The sequence below is a fragment of the Chaetodon trifascialis genome, chromosome 7 (assembly GCF_039877785.1).
Source record: "Chaetodon trifascialis isolate fChaTrf1 chromosome 7, fChaTrf1.hap1, whole genome shotgun sequence".
Classification (NCBI taxonomy): Eukaryota; Metazoa; Chordata; class Actinopteri; order Chaetodontiformes; family Chaetodontidae; genus Chaetodon; species Chaetodon trifascialis.
The window spans coordinates 20,901,682-20,916,782 of NC_092062.1; the positions used below are offsets into that span (position 1 = coordinate 20,901,682).

Sequence of the window (15,101 nt, forward strand, 5' to 3'; positions counted from 1 at the left end):
TGCAGCTTTGGGTCCAGTCCTATTTTAAAAACTTCATTGAGTATTTGAAGCTTTTATTTTAGATTGTGTTCATCATTCATGTTTGGCTCTTTTCTTTTCTTTTTTTTTTTTTTCCAAATGTGGATTTATCTTATGCATAACAAAGGTGAACAAGTTAATAGCGCCTCGGTGAGTGTCGTATTCCACAGAAAGCAAAGAGTTAAGGGATAAACGCTGCTTTAGTCCAGTATTTACGGTAGTCGAGCTCTTCCAATCCCGCAGCACTTTCTCCTGCCTGCGGTCACGTCTTGTTGCCAGAACTTCAGTGACGCGGTGACACTGGATTTCATTGTTATTCATTCATGCTCTGCGTCTTTTCCTTCGTTTAATTGCGTTTATTTTGCAGAACATCGTACAGAGGCGCAGCTCCAGCGTTGCCGCATTTTTCTGTCCCTGCTCTCAGCCCTCTTGGAGTCGCTTTTTGATGTTTTGTCGCGCACGGTTAAGGCGCACTGATCCATCAGCCGACGTTAAGACCTCTCAGCTTTAAGGATAAGATTCTTATTTAGACACGGTTATATAATCGGGTAAATACTGGCGTTTTGAGCGCACATCTTTCGGGTACGTTTAACAGCGATTTGTTATTTATCAAGTCATTGTCTTCTGTTGTAGCAAGATATTTCCCGTCCGTGTTCATGCCAGATCTGCAGCGCTTTAGTTTTCCATACCATAGCATGAATCCTTTGTTGGGGGCCAATACGCATCTCCAACAGCATCCGCAGCAGAGCCAGGCTCCCGGACACCCAGACTCTCCCTCAGGCCTCCTGCCCGACACCGTTTTCGGTGGACCGGACGCGGCGTCTCTTCTTCTGGGCGAGCAGCCCGTCCCGGGGCCTGATCAGCCGGGGCCTGACTTCACCGCACCCTCACAGATCTCAGCTTACCTCCACCACAACCCCAGCAGCCACTACCAGCACCGCGCCGTGCCGCATCCTCCCGCAGCCATGGCTCTCAGAAACGACTTGGGATCCAACATCAGCGTCCTCAAAACTCTCAACCTGAGGTTCAGATGCTTTTTGGCTAAAGTGCATGAATTAGAGCGCAGAAATAAGATTTTAGAGAAGCAGCTGCAGCAGGCGCTGGATGCCAACAAGGGCTGTCAAGGTGGATGCTGTGAGAGCAGGGCTCATACCCAGGAGGCAAGTGTACAGACCGGATTTGTGGGGACCATATCGCTCAGGCCTGGCTCCCTCCCCTTTCACAACACCAACAACTCAGCCAGGAGGCCTACAACACTCTTCACATCCCCACTCACAACAACCCTCCCGCCTGCAGCTGCGGAAAACTCCAGTTCAACCCAAACAAGTACCACTTGTAACCCCGCCATCATCGTCAGCCAGTCCTCTCCCTGTGTGGACTCCCCTGGTTCTAAAACTGCCCCCAACACCAGTGCAGGATTTGGGGGCTCCACCAACCCTCCTCCACGGTTCCTACCAGGCACCATCTGGTCCTACAACCACACCCGCAAGTTCGGCCCCGGTGCAGAGCGTCTGACCAGCCCAGGAGTGTCCTGGGTGCACCCTGACGGAGTCGGGGTCCAGATCGACACCATCACCCCTGAGATCAGAGCCCTGTATAATGTCCTGGCCAAAGTGAAGAGGGAGAGAGACGAGTATAAACGCAGGTAAATAGAGTGAAGCCCTTTTATTACACTTGTAACAGGCCTGCAGGGCACATGTAGTTTTCTTAAGTGTGTGTGATGCTCTTCTTTGGAGGAGTGAGCAGGGCTGTAAAGCAGCTGCAGACCAGCTGTCTCCAACACAAGCAGAGTCAGCAGAAAGCCTCTCCATCCATCACCTCCAGCCTGACCCTGCATCTGACCACAGAGGCAGGTGCTGCTGCTAGAAATACATCCAAAAAATGAACTCGTCATGAGCTAAATATAAAGAAGAATGAAGGTCAGAGCTTAATAGAGACGTGTGACGATCAGTCTGTGGCACAAATGTTGCACTTCAAAGCCCCCGAGACCTTGACTCACCCGTGGGTGGCTTTAGTTAACAGGAATATTAGGGAAAATCCATCATGAAACAGAGCTCACGTTGATTGTACAGCAGGTTTTCCTCTCAGGAAAAGAAGTCTCTCAAGATGAAAGATGATGATGTCATCTAAAGACAAATCCTGGAGGTGATCCAGAAAAGCCGCTTACGGAAACAAACCCTTTGATGCTTTAACAGCACCCATAGTGATGTTAACAGGGCGTAATATGGACATTTGTGATTCACAGCTGCAAGACTTACAATTTAAATTGGTCTAGAGCTCAAATGATTAGTCTGTCTGAAACAGCCAGTGGTTCTATTTGCTGGTTGTAGCTTGTTGCTGTTGTTCATTTTCATATGAGAATTGAATATGTTTGTTTGATATTTTACGGACAAAACAACAGTTCATCAAGAAAATAATCTCCAGATTAATAATTCCTAATGAAAATAGTCATTCGTTGCTTCCCGAGGATCACATCTCAAACAAAACTTCTCTGAACCCGCCATCACTTATTCATCGTCAGTGTACCAATTAACAACAATGTGTCAGCCGATGACATCACCAGCTCAAATCTTGATGCTCTGATTTCCACTTGAGTGAGACACTCTCTGTGTTTGCAGAGCAGTGGAACAGCACACTGTCAGCTTTCTTTTAGGCCTGATTTCCCCTTTAAATTCTTGGAGAAAACAGCCCACATCTTGTGATTTCTGTCATGAGTTTGAAGGATCCGTGACAGTTATGGATTATCTGCCCAGAGTGAACTCCAGTAGCCCCCATGTTCCAGCACATTCATCACTGAGTTCCCTCATATTAGGTCCAAATGAGCAGCCATGCATTCCTCACAGAGGAGATCCTGAGTGGGCTCTTTGTGAATGAGGGATGAGGGCGACACAAGCGGCCCAAGAGTGTGTGACATCAGACGCATGCTTTAATTGTATGTAGAGACCTGCAGAGAGGATGACTTTTTTGATTCACTACCTGTGAATTAAGGTGTGTGACATGCCTTTTCCCACTCAGTGTTCAAACCAGTTTCAGGTCAGCCTTCTGGAAGGGGTCTAGCCCGTTTCTCTTCCTGTGTGAGCGTACTGTGGGTTTCAGTTTATCGTGGGACAATGGAGACATTAAAGCCTGATTCCCCAAGTGAAACTCACTCCTTCATGTTCCATTTTCAGTTCTATTTGAAAACCTAAACTCAGCCTTAAATTCATTTATCTCCAAACTTTTTTTTAATCCTCCTCATGCTCTTTTATCGATCCCAGTTTTGTTCTTTTCCTCAAGGACAACTTCTCTTTCTCCCATCCCCAGCCCCTTTAACCCCCCCCCCCGTCCATGCCCCACACTCTGCCCACCACACTTTCACATTCTCCCACACTGAACACTTCCTCTCCCTCTCTCATGCTCTCTGCCTGTCTTCTCTCCCACTGCGCACCCCCCTCTCCACGCTCCACACTGTATCTGCAATGCACCATGCACTGCAAGCTGTAACTGCTTGACAAGGGCTTGGCTTGCAGAAGGAAGCACTTCTCTGCTTTCTGCGTGCTCTCACCTTACCCATCAAACAAGCATCCTCTACGACAACAACACCTCCTGTTTCATGACTCAGTTTCTTTCAGATTTAGCATTCCCTAAAGGTGTCAATGTGCCGCAGCATTCTGCATTTCAAACAGCGTTTATATTGGAGGCTATAGACTCTGCAGTAGGTGGATTTCCCCTGGGCACGTGTGCTGTATGAAGTCACAGAATCTGAGATCACATACTGGGTCTGTGCTCAGGCTTTTAAATGTATTAAAGCTCAGATTCATGGACCAATCATCTAAGCTACAATTCATCAAACAAGCAATTCATCAGTGAGCGAATAAGCAAATCACTCACTCACTCACTCACTCACTCACTCACTCACTCACTCACTCACTCACTCACTCACTCACTCACTCACTCACTCACTCACTCACTCACTCACACTTTTCCAATTTACACCTGATGGTTTCATGCAACTTGTATCGCCATGTGTATTTTATTAGCAGATCCACAGGCAGTCAGCCAGCTTGAAATCCAGTTTCCATCTCCAGCAGCCAGCGTTTAACCTCGTGTCAGTCCTCTTTTTATGAACGATGGTGACTGATCCTGAAATTGCAATTTTATATAGGGATTTTCTTTAAAGGTGCCCTTCGGAGTTTTCGTGTAAACAAACAAACGTTCTGTTTACATTCAGTGTTACTCACCAAAATGCATTGTTTGTATTCTTGACCTCTAAGAAATGTGTTAAGTGTGTTTCCTTCCTCATAAAAGATTTACAGAGTAGCCTTTTTGAAATCCAGCATTGTTTACTTGCTAGCAGTCCTCATGTTCCCCGCCTTTGGTGCTGCATTACTGCATATCTTTGCATGTTTCTGCCACATGTCGGTCAGTGGAATAGTGTGAAACCATGACCCGTGGTTGCTCTGTTGCACAACTTGATGCTAAAAACTCCACCGGGAAGCTTTAAGCGAGTTAAGTGTCAAGTCAGATATGTTTTATTATGAGAAGATTCAGCAGTCGAGCCAGATGCCAGCCGGGCTGATTCATGGTCTTGCAGATATATTGGTATTGGTGTATATATGTCAACAGCAGTAGAGAGATGCCAAACTCGGTTTGAGGCCATAACATAGTTTGTCCACCAGAGTGGTCGCTGATGTTAAACCAGTGTTTCCCAACCACTGTGCCACGGCACATAAGCGTGCCATGAGAAATCATCAGGTGTGCCGTGGAAGATTATCCAATTTCAGAATCTTCCTGTGTGTCTTTCATCAGTTCCTGCAAGAATATCAGCTTTGTATTCAACTAAGCAGGCTCAAGTTTCACACTGAGTAACTAAATTGAGTAAATTGAGACTAGATTTTCATTATATTTCAATAATTTTTTGTGACATTTTTGTTTGGTGGTGTGCCTTGTGATTTTTCTAATGTAAAATATGTGCCGTGGCTCAAAAATGTTGGGAAACACTGTGTGAAACCATGCGTCTAATTCTAAAACTCTTCTGGTGAATCCTGAATGGCAGCGTTGCACGATGATATGGGTCGGGAGGAATGTGATTGTGAGTGGTAATTTGGCAAGACGTGCTCTTAAAATTGTATAAAATGAGGCTAGAATGCCTTTTAAGCTTTTTTGGATTTTTAACCTCCTCAAGTAGTTCAGTTCAGTCCATCCTTTTCATAGCAGGTCCAGAAAATGCATAAATAGACCATTTTTTATGTGAGGATGAATACAGTCACATGTTTATATCTACACCATGGCCTGTGAAGCCCATGGCCTGTATGTTCTTAGAAGTTGTTGTTTGTTCTCTCTTACATTAAAACATGGACTAAAAAGATTGTTTGCTTCTTCTATTCATGTGTCTCTTAGATGGGAAGAAGAATACACTATGAGGATGGATCTGCAGCAGAAAATTGCAGACCTACAAGAGGTAACATTATGTAGGCCTGTGTGTGTGTGTGTGTGTGTGTGTGTGTGTGTGTGTGTGTGTGTGTGTGTGTGTGTATGTATGTGTGACCTGGTATTTATCATGTTGTGGGGACAAAAATCTGTTTACACAGTCACATTGTGGGGACTCACCTGCCTTATGGGGACAAAATGCAGGTCCCCTTAGGTCACTTTCACACCAGAGCTGTTTGGTCCACTTTAAAGGGACCAGAGTTCGTTTCCTCGGATAGTCCGCTTCGTTTGGGCTGGTGTGAAAGCTTATCCGAACTCTGGTGCGGACCAAACAAGCAAACTCTGGTCCGCCTGAAAATGTGGGTCTTGGTTCGTTTGGAAATGAACCCTGGTTCAGTTCGTATGCAGTGTGAAAGCTCACCGGACCAAACACAGGACCAAATGTACGTAGTGACGCTGTACGCAGTGCATACGCATGCTAAAATACAACATATCTTATCTGTATTTATAATATAGCTTGATTCTGCATCTCTATTTACAGCTCATTAGCCCTTACGTGAATGTTTAATGTTGCTATGGCAACAAGTGACCGTTGACATTAGCAGTTGCTAGCTAGCTTAGCTCAATTGTCTGAAGAACAATAACCCATAAATTCAAAAATTTGGCATATTTAAACAAAATCAAATCACAACTACCAACAGTCACAGTCCTTAAACTGTGAGCTCATATGCTGTCACATGTTAGATCGTCAAAGTTAGAAAAATAACAGAATCAATCCCTGGCAAGCTACGATAGCATTATAGGAACAGTTGCATTCACTGTTGTTTTTCCGGGCCGGAAGGGAGGGATTTCCCCTCCTACTTTGTCCAATCGACGAGCACCCTTTTCAACCATGTGATGCTGCTCAGAAAGTTCGGTGCACTTTAGAAATCACAGTGTGAAAGCAGAACCGAAACTAGTTATAAATGCAACAATGTTGCGACTTTCAGCTCCCCAATCGAACCGAGTCCGCTTGGTCAGGTGTGAAAACAACCTTAATGTAAATCATTAAATTTTAGGGTGAAGACTGAGGACAGGGTTACGGGTTAGGTAAGGTTAGGTTAGGTACAGGGTTAGGAATAGGCAGATAGTGGTTATGGTTAGGATTAGGGTAAGGCTCCAGAAAATTAATTTAAGGCTATGTAATGTCCCCACAAGTGATAAAAACACAACGTGTGTGTGTGTGGGGGGGGGGACTGAGGACAGGGTTACGGGTTAGGTAAGGTTCGGTTAGGTACAGGGTTAGGAATAGGCAGATAGTGGTTATGGTTAGGATTAGGGTAAGGCTCCAGAAAATGAATTTAAGGCTATGTAATGTCCCCACAAGTGATAAAAACACAACGTGTGTGTGTGGGGGGGGGGGCGACGACCAACAATGCAGTGTGTCTTCACCGAACGTGTCTTTCAGACTTCACATCTGACTCACTAAAACAACCAAAATAACACTTGTGTCACTTCCCTCTGGCTTGAAAAGCTAACCTAAAAATACCACGAACATGCATGCCATGTGTGTTTTCCTGGCCTCTTATTGGTTAAGCAGCTTTGATGTAAAGTTTTCATTAAACTGATGAGTTAGTTTGAATACAGTGTTCTGCAGCTGGTACAGTGGGAGGTGGCTCGCTCTCTCTCTCTGCTGGCACTTGTTGTTTCCTCTGTATCATTACTACAGTAGTTCAGTTGAACTCCTGACTCATACAAAGCCATCGCGCTGTTTCGAAATTGGTTTTCTTTTTCTTTAACTTCTCACCATCAACTAATTAAAGTGCAAAGACCATTTAAAAAATATATTTTGAATAGAACAGAGCTTTATTTTTTGATCTGACTCTGACACCTGCCGTCAGGTTGATTGACATATCTGTGCTTCCTACCAAGAAATGGTTTGTTGATTTCCTGTGTGCAAGTGTGTGTATGTGAGAGGGGGTGGGCCAGTAGGTGTGTGCATGTGTTCACATACTTGTGTGTTCAACCGCACATTTACCATTGCCAGGAAACTGCACCTGATCTTGTTTAGCAGGCAGCACCACATTAAGATGAGACCACATGCAGCAAAACACCAGACCAATGCTGCAGCACATATGAATAAGTGAACAGGGAAGAGAGACAATTATGATGCCCTCAGACAAAGCTAGAGCTCCCCAGAGGAGATAATACATTTAGGATTTTCATTGTTTTTGTGCGGTTTGCTGGTTTAGGCTTTTATTTTGTTGATGACTTCTGCTTGCAAAATTTAGCCTGTAATTTCCAGTGAAGGCAGAGGTGCATCTGCTCCACTCTGTGTGTGTGTGTGTGTGTGTGTGTGTGTGCGCGCTCGCGTGCGTGCCTGTTGCCTGCACTTATGCGCTTACATATATGTGTGTGTTCTTTATGGCTTCCTTTATGTGTGCAGGACCTGCAGGAGAGTGAAGGCTGTCAGGATGAGCTGGCTCTCAGAGTTCAGCAGCTGAAGGCAGAACTAGTTCTCTTCAAAGGCCTCATGAGCAATGTGGGTAAACAGTCACATACGCATTGAATTCAACTCATTGAGTGACTGAAGTAGAAAACAAAACAAAACTGAATATTGACAGTATTGACTGACCCATAAAGCATTAGTACTTAATGTATTTACATCAGTGATTAGTTAGCATTTCTAAAGCATTAGGTACAAGTAGTTTTGGCTAACTTTTATGTGGTTCCCTCCATCCTCTCTGTAGAACCTGTCCGAGTTGGACAGTAAGATCCAGGAGAAAGCCATGAAGGTGGACATGGACATCTGCCGCAGGATCGATATCACCGCTCGTCTCTGTGACGTAGCTCAGCAGAGGAACTGTGAAGATGTGATCCAGATGTACCAGGTACCATGGAGTTAATGTCTCACCTCTGGTTCTTTTATTTATTATCAAATCCTCCGAGTCACTTCCTGTGGTCTGATCCTCATTATATCCCTGCAGGTTCCAAACAACCAGTCATCCCTAAACTGCAGGCGGAAACAGACGCCCCTGTCCTTCAACGGGAGTGAGTGCGACGAACCTGTGAGCACGTCTGAAAGTGATGGGGGCATCATCAAAGAGGAAGAGCACTGTGGCTCATCGGCCAATCAGATCAACGAGGAGATGCAGAGGATGCTGAACCACCTGTGAGTGGTCTGCCATTGAAATGTGATGAGCGTCCGTCAGTTCTGCACTTCTGATGATTATTTTTCTATGTTCATTTTTATTTCAAGGCGGGAATGTGAGTTTGAGGACGACTGCGACAGTCTGGCCTGGGAGGAGACTGAAGAGACGCTGCTTCTTTGGGAGGACTTCCCAGGATGCACTCTGCCTCCTGACCCCACCCACCCGCCAGGAGAGGTAGGCTGTGGTCACATGATTTATTCCAGTGAGATGTCTGAGCTCAGGTTTTAAGGGTTGGACTGAGAGCTAAATACATGGACAAACAACGTAGTGCAATCCGATGCAACAGCTGCAACAAATACGGACTTTGTGAAGCTTATAGTGCTCCAATTTGTTGAAAGTACAGCTTTGTCTGTCAGAGAGGTGTTGATTCAACTGAATGAAACGCACCTTTACCTTCAATAGAATTACAGATTACTCTAAGTTTGAACATTGTTGGAAACATTCGAAATAGGTACACAATAAGTGCACAACTCAACAAAATATGGAACATTGATTTAGTTGTTTTTAGGCGTTTTAATGTAAAATTGCATTTAAAAACACATTAAAACAAGTGAAACTATACACACGCACATCATGTTTGTTTTTCTATCATTTCTATAAACCAGACTGATGTCTTCTTCAGTCTGTGCTTTCCTTGACATAATTCTCTGTGAGGACACTGAGAAAGCAAGATTTGTGTGTGTGTGTGTGTGTGTGTGTGCGCATGCACATTTTTTTCACTTGTCATCGTACAGACAGCTGCATGTGTGTTGATATTGTTGGTTCAGATTTCAAGGAAGCTTTTAAATCTCTGACGTCATGAGTTGAGCCGATCTGCAGTTGAATCCAGTGACCTTCGCAGCTCTGCTGTGGCAGGGCCGTCTCAGGACAAAACACACACACACACACACACACACACACACACACACACACACACACACACACACACACACACACACACACACTCACACTGATGCAGTGTCTGGTTTGTATTGGTGTACAATGTGTTTGTTTCCAAGAAATGCATGTAGGTGTTTGTTTTCATTTACTGGCTGTGTGAACAGCCTGCTGTCCCTTTGAAGGGAGCAGCTGCATTAGTCAGTGAAATACGAGCTGATGGGAGCATAAAACCAGCTGCACTTTAATAGTCGTGTAACTTCACTTAGTGTCTGATTGCGTGACGATTAGCACGCGAACACATGTTCTGTTTGCTGCAGATGTAGTGAAAAGCTCTCTGTTCTCTCTGTCTCTCCACCAGGAGGACTGTCTGGAAAAGGTGATTAATGACACTGAATGTCTTTTCAAGTCCCGAGAGAAGGAATACCAGGAGACGATTGACCAGATTGAGGTCAGACACTTGCTCCATATTTTTAAATGACAAACCTTTTAATTAAATTAAAGATGCTCCGTGTTACTTGTTTTTTCACGCGCCCTTTGCATTGTGCTTTGAGATCCCAATAGGGCACCTTGTCTTGTGTGGTATGCATGTGCCGGAGGTAAATTCACAAAAGATGATTCATATGATGACTCAGCATTAAGTGACATGCAGTTTTTTGTTTTTGATTTGTCCATCCTTTTAATGCTGCGGCATGTTGCTTTGATGAATTCCCCTTCATGCATTTGTCCTTCCTGTTTCATGTTAAATTGCATTGTACTGTGGATTTCCTTTTAATCTCTCACATGTGTAATCAAACATCTCTAGAAATGATTCTTTACTTAGACATGGCTTAAAATCCGAGTGAGGCTTAGCAGCGGTAATTTGCTCTGCATGTAGCCAGTACATGAACGTCAGTGAACGTTTTTATGGCAAACACGTGTGTGGAATATGTCTGATTGAGTGTTTTCTGACTCTAGCTGGAACTGGCCACAGCAAAGAGTGACATGAACCGACATCTGCACGAGTACATGGAGATGTGCTCGATGAAGCGAGGCCTAGATGTTCAGATGGAGACCTGCAGGAGGCTCATCACACAGAGTGGAGACAGGTGACACACACACACACACACACACACACACACACACACACACACACACACACACACACACACACACACACACACACACATCCTCTCTATATTATATCTATATCTATCTATCTATATTACTATCTGTCAGTCCTGTGTGTTTATTTTTCAAGGATCCTCTTTAAGAATTTACAACAGACATGCAGACATCACATCGCCTCCCTTCGAGAAAATAACTGGAAACTACAGGACACATAAAATAACTTTTCTTTATCCAGTGCCACCCTAACCCAAAAGGAAATGAGGGGTAACACATGAAGGTCTGTTTTCGCCCGTCTTCGTTCTCTGTCTCCCACAGTAACCCTGCAGCACCTGCGTCCGCTGAGGACAGTGACCAGCGAGAGAGCGACAGGTCTTCAGCGTCTCCACCGTCTTCCTCGAGCGCTGGGAGATCTTGACACTTCCTCACCCCGGCAGCAATGGCGGCCGCGGTCGTGTGACCTCCACTGCGTCCAGCTACAGTACCACACCTACGCAATACACACCTGTAACTATGGCAACACCATGTTTACATATGGACATCTTCCTTTACTGAGTCACACTGTTTATTCTTCCTGCTGGCCACGCAAATCTGGATTTCTGTCATCACTGCTCCATGCAGATGTCACTGCCCTGCAGAGGCGAGGGGTCTCCTTGTAGCTGGACCCCGTCATCCTGTGTTTGACAGCAGGAGTTAATCTTATGGTTGTGCTGTGAAGATTCAGACGGTGGCAGATTCTGAATTTATTGTAAGTCATCGGGCTGATGTCCTTGTTGTGTGGTGAGGCAGCACAGTGCTGTAGGCTACAGGAAAGCATAGCATGACTTATTCACTCCACACACAATAAAGGAACACTTGATAACCCGAGCATCTCAAGCTGATCAATCGAATGCCTGCTGTAAGGTCACCAGAAGCTCATAAAGTCATACAGGCTGATGATTTAACTTCTTCCAGCGAACAAATGAAACAAACAAAACAGACAGCAGGTCAGTTTGAGTCATGCAACTAAGTCAACTGAGGAGTCAACTGAGTGTGTTTGACTGGGGAGTTTGATATCATGAGCCTGAGTCTTTAAAGTCCAATAAGATGTCATGATTCAGCATTTTACTGCCTTACAGCAGCAGATTCTGAGCTTGCTTTGTATCTGTATACAAACAGATTAAACTGCAGGCAGAGCAAAGCTTAAATCATAAATAAAACATAAAATCTAGGCTTTATTTAGCAAAACTTTAAGTGGAATAATAATAATGATCAGAAGAAGAAAATTATGAAAAAAACAATAGGTGTGTGTATATGGGAACAGCAGCGCTGTGTCTCATGCCTCCTCCTTCTTGCCAATATGAATTAGGTACAATACTGAAAACAGTCAACAGAACATTTTGGTCTCGGTGGTCTGTCATAATGATGATGTCACTTCTTTATCTGCTGTGAATTCGCTGGATCCAAACAGGATTTTATGGGAGACATCCACCAGTTTCCATTGCTGATGAACTGTGGATTTCTAGCTCAGTAAATGTTGCATTACATCAATGAATAAATGGCCAAAATGGCTCATCGTGTCACAATGTATCCACTACAAGTTAACAATACATTTTAACAGTACTTATAACATTGGCTGTAAGCATCGTTTTGGTGGAGATCAAACCACAGTGAGAGGTGCATCCCTCATACACGGAGAAATCCATCGTAGAATAGAAACCAACCTCAGTGGGAGCTGTTGAATATGAATAGCTAAGTAGGAGCAGATGAAGCATTTTCAAGGAAAGTTAGAACACCAACAAGGTTTGCAACATTTCATCACTAAAACAAAACAAAACAAAACAAAAACAAACATGAAATGCATTGAACATCGCAGGTTGAACTGTTGGAGGTGTGTATTCTCTATTATGGTGCTTCATAACAATCCTAAAGGTGTGTGAGAGGGAAGCATGTGTGTTTTCAGTTTTAAATGTCGCCAAAGTCTCCGTCGTTTAAGACGGTTAAGATTCAGTCTGCACCCTCTTGAAGCTGATCTGGAGTCAGTGTTGGCTCTCAGTACTGTACGAATGCTGTAGTATAATGCTTAGATTAGCGTCGGGTCCTGTGTTGTTCGAGCTGAGCGGCACGGATGAGCAGAATCCATGTAAGGAGAGTAAAAGTAGAACAAAAGGTGGTCATGACATAATGTAAGTTAGCCACTGAGTGCCAAAATAAAATGGTCAGATTATGAATCAACAGGAAATTACTGGGAAAAAAAGAATGATTAAATATAGCTGCCCAAGCTATTTCACCAAGGTGCTTGATATATATATATATATAACTAAACCTATTTTTGAGCCTGTAAACGTTTGCACATAGAAAGGAAGAGCAAAGCAAAAATGTATATGAAACAATCAGCACTATTCCTTATAAAACAAAAAATGTTGACACGCTGGAAATAGAAAACTATATTTCTTCTATTCATATTTATCATCTTTTACATGTTGCAGGTGGGGTACTAGAAGAAATTAAGACAAACACATACCTCATTTTTACTTTGTTTATGTTTTTCTGTGCACATTTAACCATGAACTTTAACTCCAACCCACTGCTACAGTAAAGTATATATTAGCGTACTGCGGGGAATTGTCATGTCGGGGGAACGCCCCCTGCCATCACTGCTCTATTATCAGCCACTGTTGTCTAAATATAGCCCTGGCTGTAGTTTCTTCTGTGTGGTTGAACCAGGTGAAATGTATTTCTTCTGCTTCTCCTGCGACTCGCACTTTGTTTCAGTAATAGAGATGGTTGGAGGACATATTTGAAGCTCGTATAAACTCATGCATGTGTGGCTGTAGGAATCAGCTGAATGCTCATCGCGGTGTTTCACTACTGTTTGAACACAGAAGGAGGATGTCAGAGATTAATTGCGTGAGACATAAGACACACCATTTCCCTTTGTGTAGGTTTACTTTTACGCACTGAGTGAGTCTCTATGTATGCATGTGCCAGTGTGTGTGTTTTTGGGTGTTATGTCCGTACAGTGAGTGTTTTTAAAAAGACTTCCTGGGGCAAATGTACAACATGAAGAAGAAGGAAACATTACAAGTTCAATTCGATGTTTATCTGTGCAAGAGAAATTTGAGACTGAGCTGTCTTTCGACAATAATCACCTCGAAAATTGTACATTTTAAAGGACAATGGAGCTCTTTTTTTCCATTGGTGCTCTTTCTTTATGAGTGTATGGGGTTGCCAAATAAAGTCAATTTAAAAATAACTCAAGTTAAACAAAAAAAGAACTACTGAAATGCAAATGCTTTAGCGAAATGACTGTACGACGACTTTGATAATATATGTGTAAAGGAACTATAGCTTTGAATACATACTTGTGTTCAAAGACTGCAGAGGGAGAATGTCCACAGTCACACATCTGAAAGAAACTTCTCAAAGTCTTTAATTAAAATATGACCTGATTGCTGTATTTGCGTTTCAATGGAAACAATGGCAGTTAATGAAAACATGTTTTTACAGAGGAGAAAGCCTTTCCACAAAATACTTCCAAAATACTTTCATTATTGCTGATAATCCTGAGTATTGATTGAGTACTCCAGATGTGTGACTTTGCAGCTTTAAACATCAAGACAGTAATCTCGGCTAAAAAAAAAAGCTTCGCTGCAGAGCTACAGTATGTAATGTGTCAAGAGAGACTGAAAGAATAAAAGATGCAACTCAGCAACAAGAATGGGTGTGATTATTTGTTATCCTGAGTATTTCCATTCAGCCTTTTCTGCCTGGAAAGTGAGTAAATGTGAGCACCATGAATGAAACTCTCCATTGTGATGCGTTTGCGTTGGAAACATTGAACATAATTAAAGCACAGATCTGCTGAGGTGGAGAGTAACTCAAGTATATTTACTCAAGTTTGTGGTACTTCCACGTAAAGTTACTTCGCTGCATTTCAGAGAAAACATTCTACTTTCACTCCACCTCATTTCTTTGACAGATGCAGTTACTTTTCAGATTCAGATTTGAATCATACGATGAGTTAATAAAATAAAATGTCACGTTTTAGATGTCTTTGAGCTGTTATCAGTTCCTCCAAAGAGGCAGTTCCCCTTAAACTCCTCAGCGGAGAGAGTTCAGTAACTGTCCAAAAGCCCTAAGACGTCAAATTATTGAATTGTTTACAGACATTAAAAACAAATTAGAGGAAATCCCCAAACATCTGATAAAAATCATGTAGCAGAACTGTGTTTTTCTTCTTTCCTCTCTCATTAATCGTCTCACGGCCTTTTGAGGGAGCCTGACCCTCAAGCTTGGAAGCTAAGCTAATATAATTGTACAGCAGTAGCAGTACACTTAAAGTACACTTAGCTGATGATACTTCTGCATTATCACCATGGACTGTATGCATATATACCATTAAGATTCCCTTTTCTGGGTGAACTGATGCTTAACTTGACCGTCAGGTTCCATCAAGCCTAGCAAATCTATTTAAAAGTACTCACATATGATAAAAAAAAAATCCAAACATGACATCAA

The 15,101-nt window shown here is 43.2% G+C and overlaps 1 protein-coding gene across 1 annotated transcript; it reads left to right on the forward strand.

The window, feature by feature from the left end:
* Nucleotides 1-259: 259 nt before the first annotated feature.
* On the forward strand, nt 260-14,077 carry iffo1b (intermediate filament family orphan 1b). The gene is made up of 9 exons (XM_070966420.1): nt 260-1,663; nt 5,398-5,458; nt 7,853-7,948; nt 8,157-8,297; nt 8,394-8,578; nt 8,666-8,792; nt 9,856-9,945; nt 10,452-10,582; nt 10,920-14,077. Exons 1-9 carry the CDS (start codon nt 675-677, stop codon nt 11,017-11,019), a joined length of 1,920 nt encoding a protein of 639 aa, XP_070822521.1. The 5' UTR covers nt 260-674; the 3' UTR covers nt 11,020-14,077.
* The last annotated feature ends 1,024 nt before the right edge of the window (nt 14,078-15,101 follow it).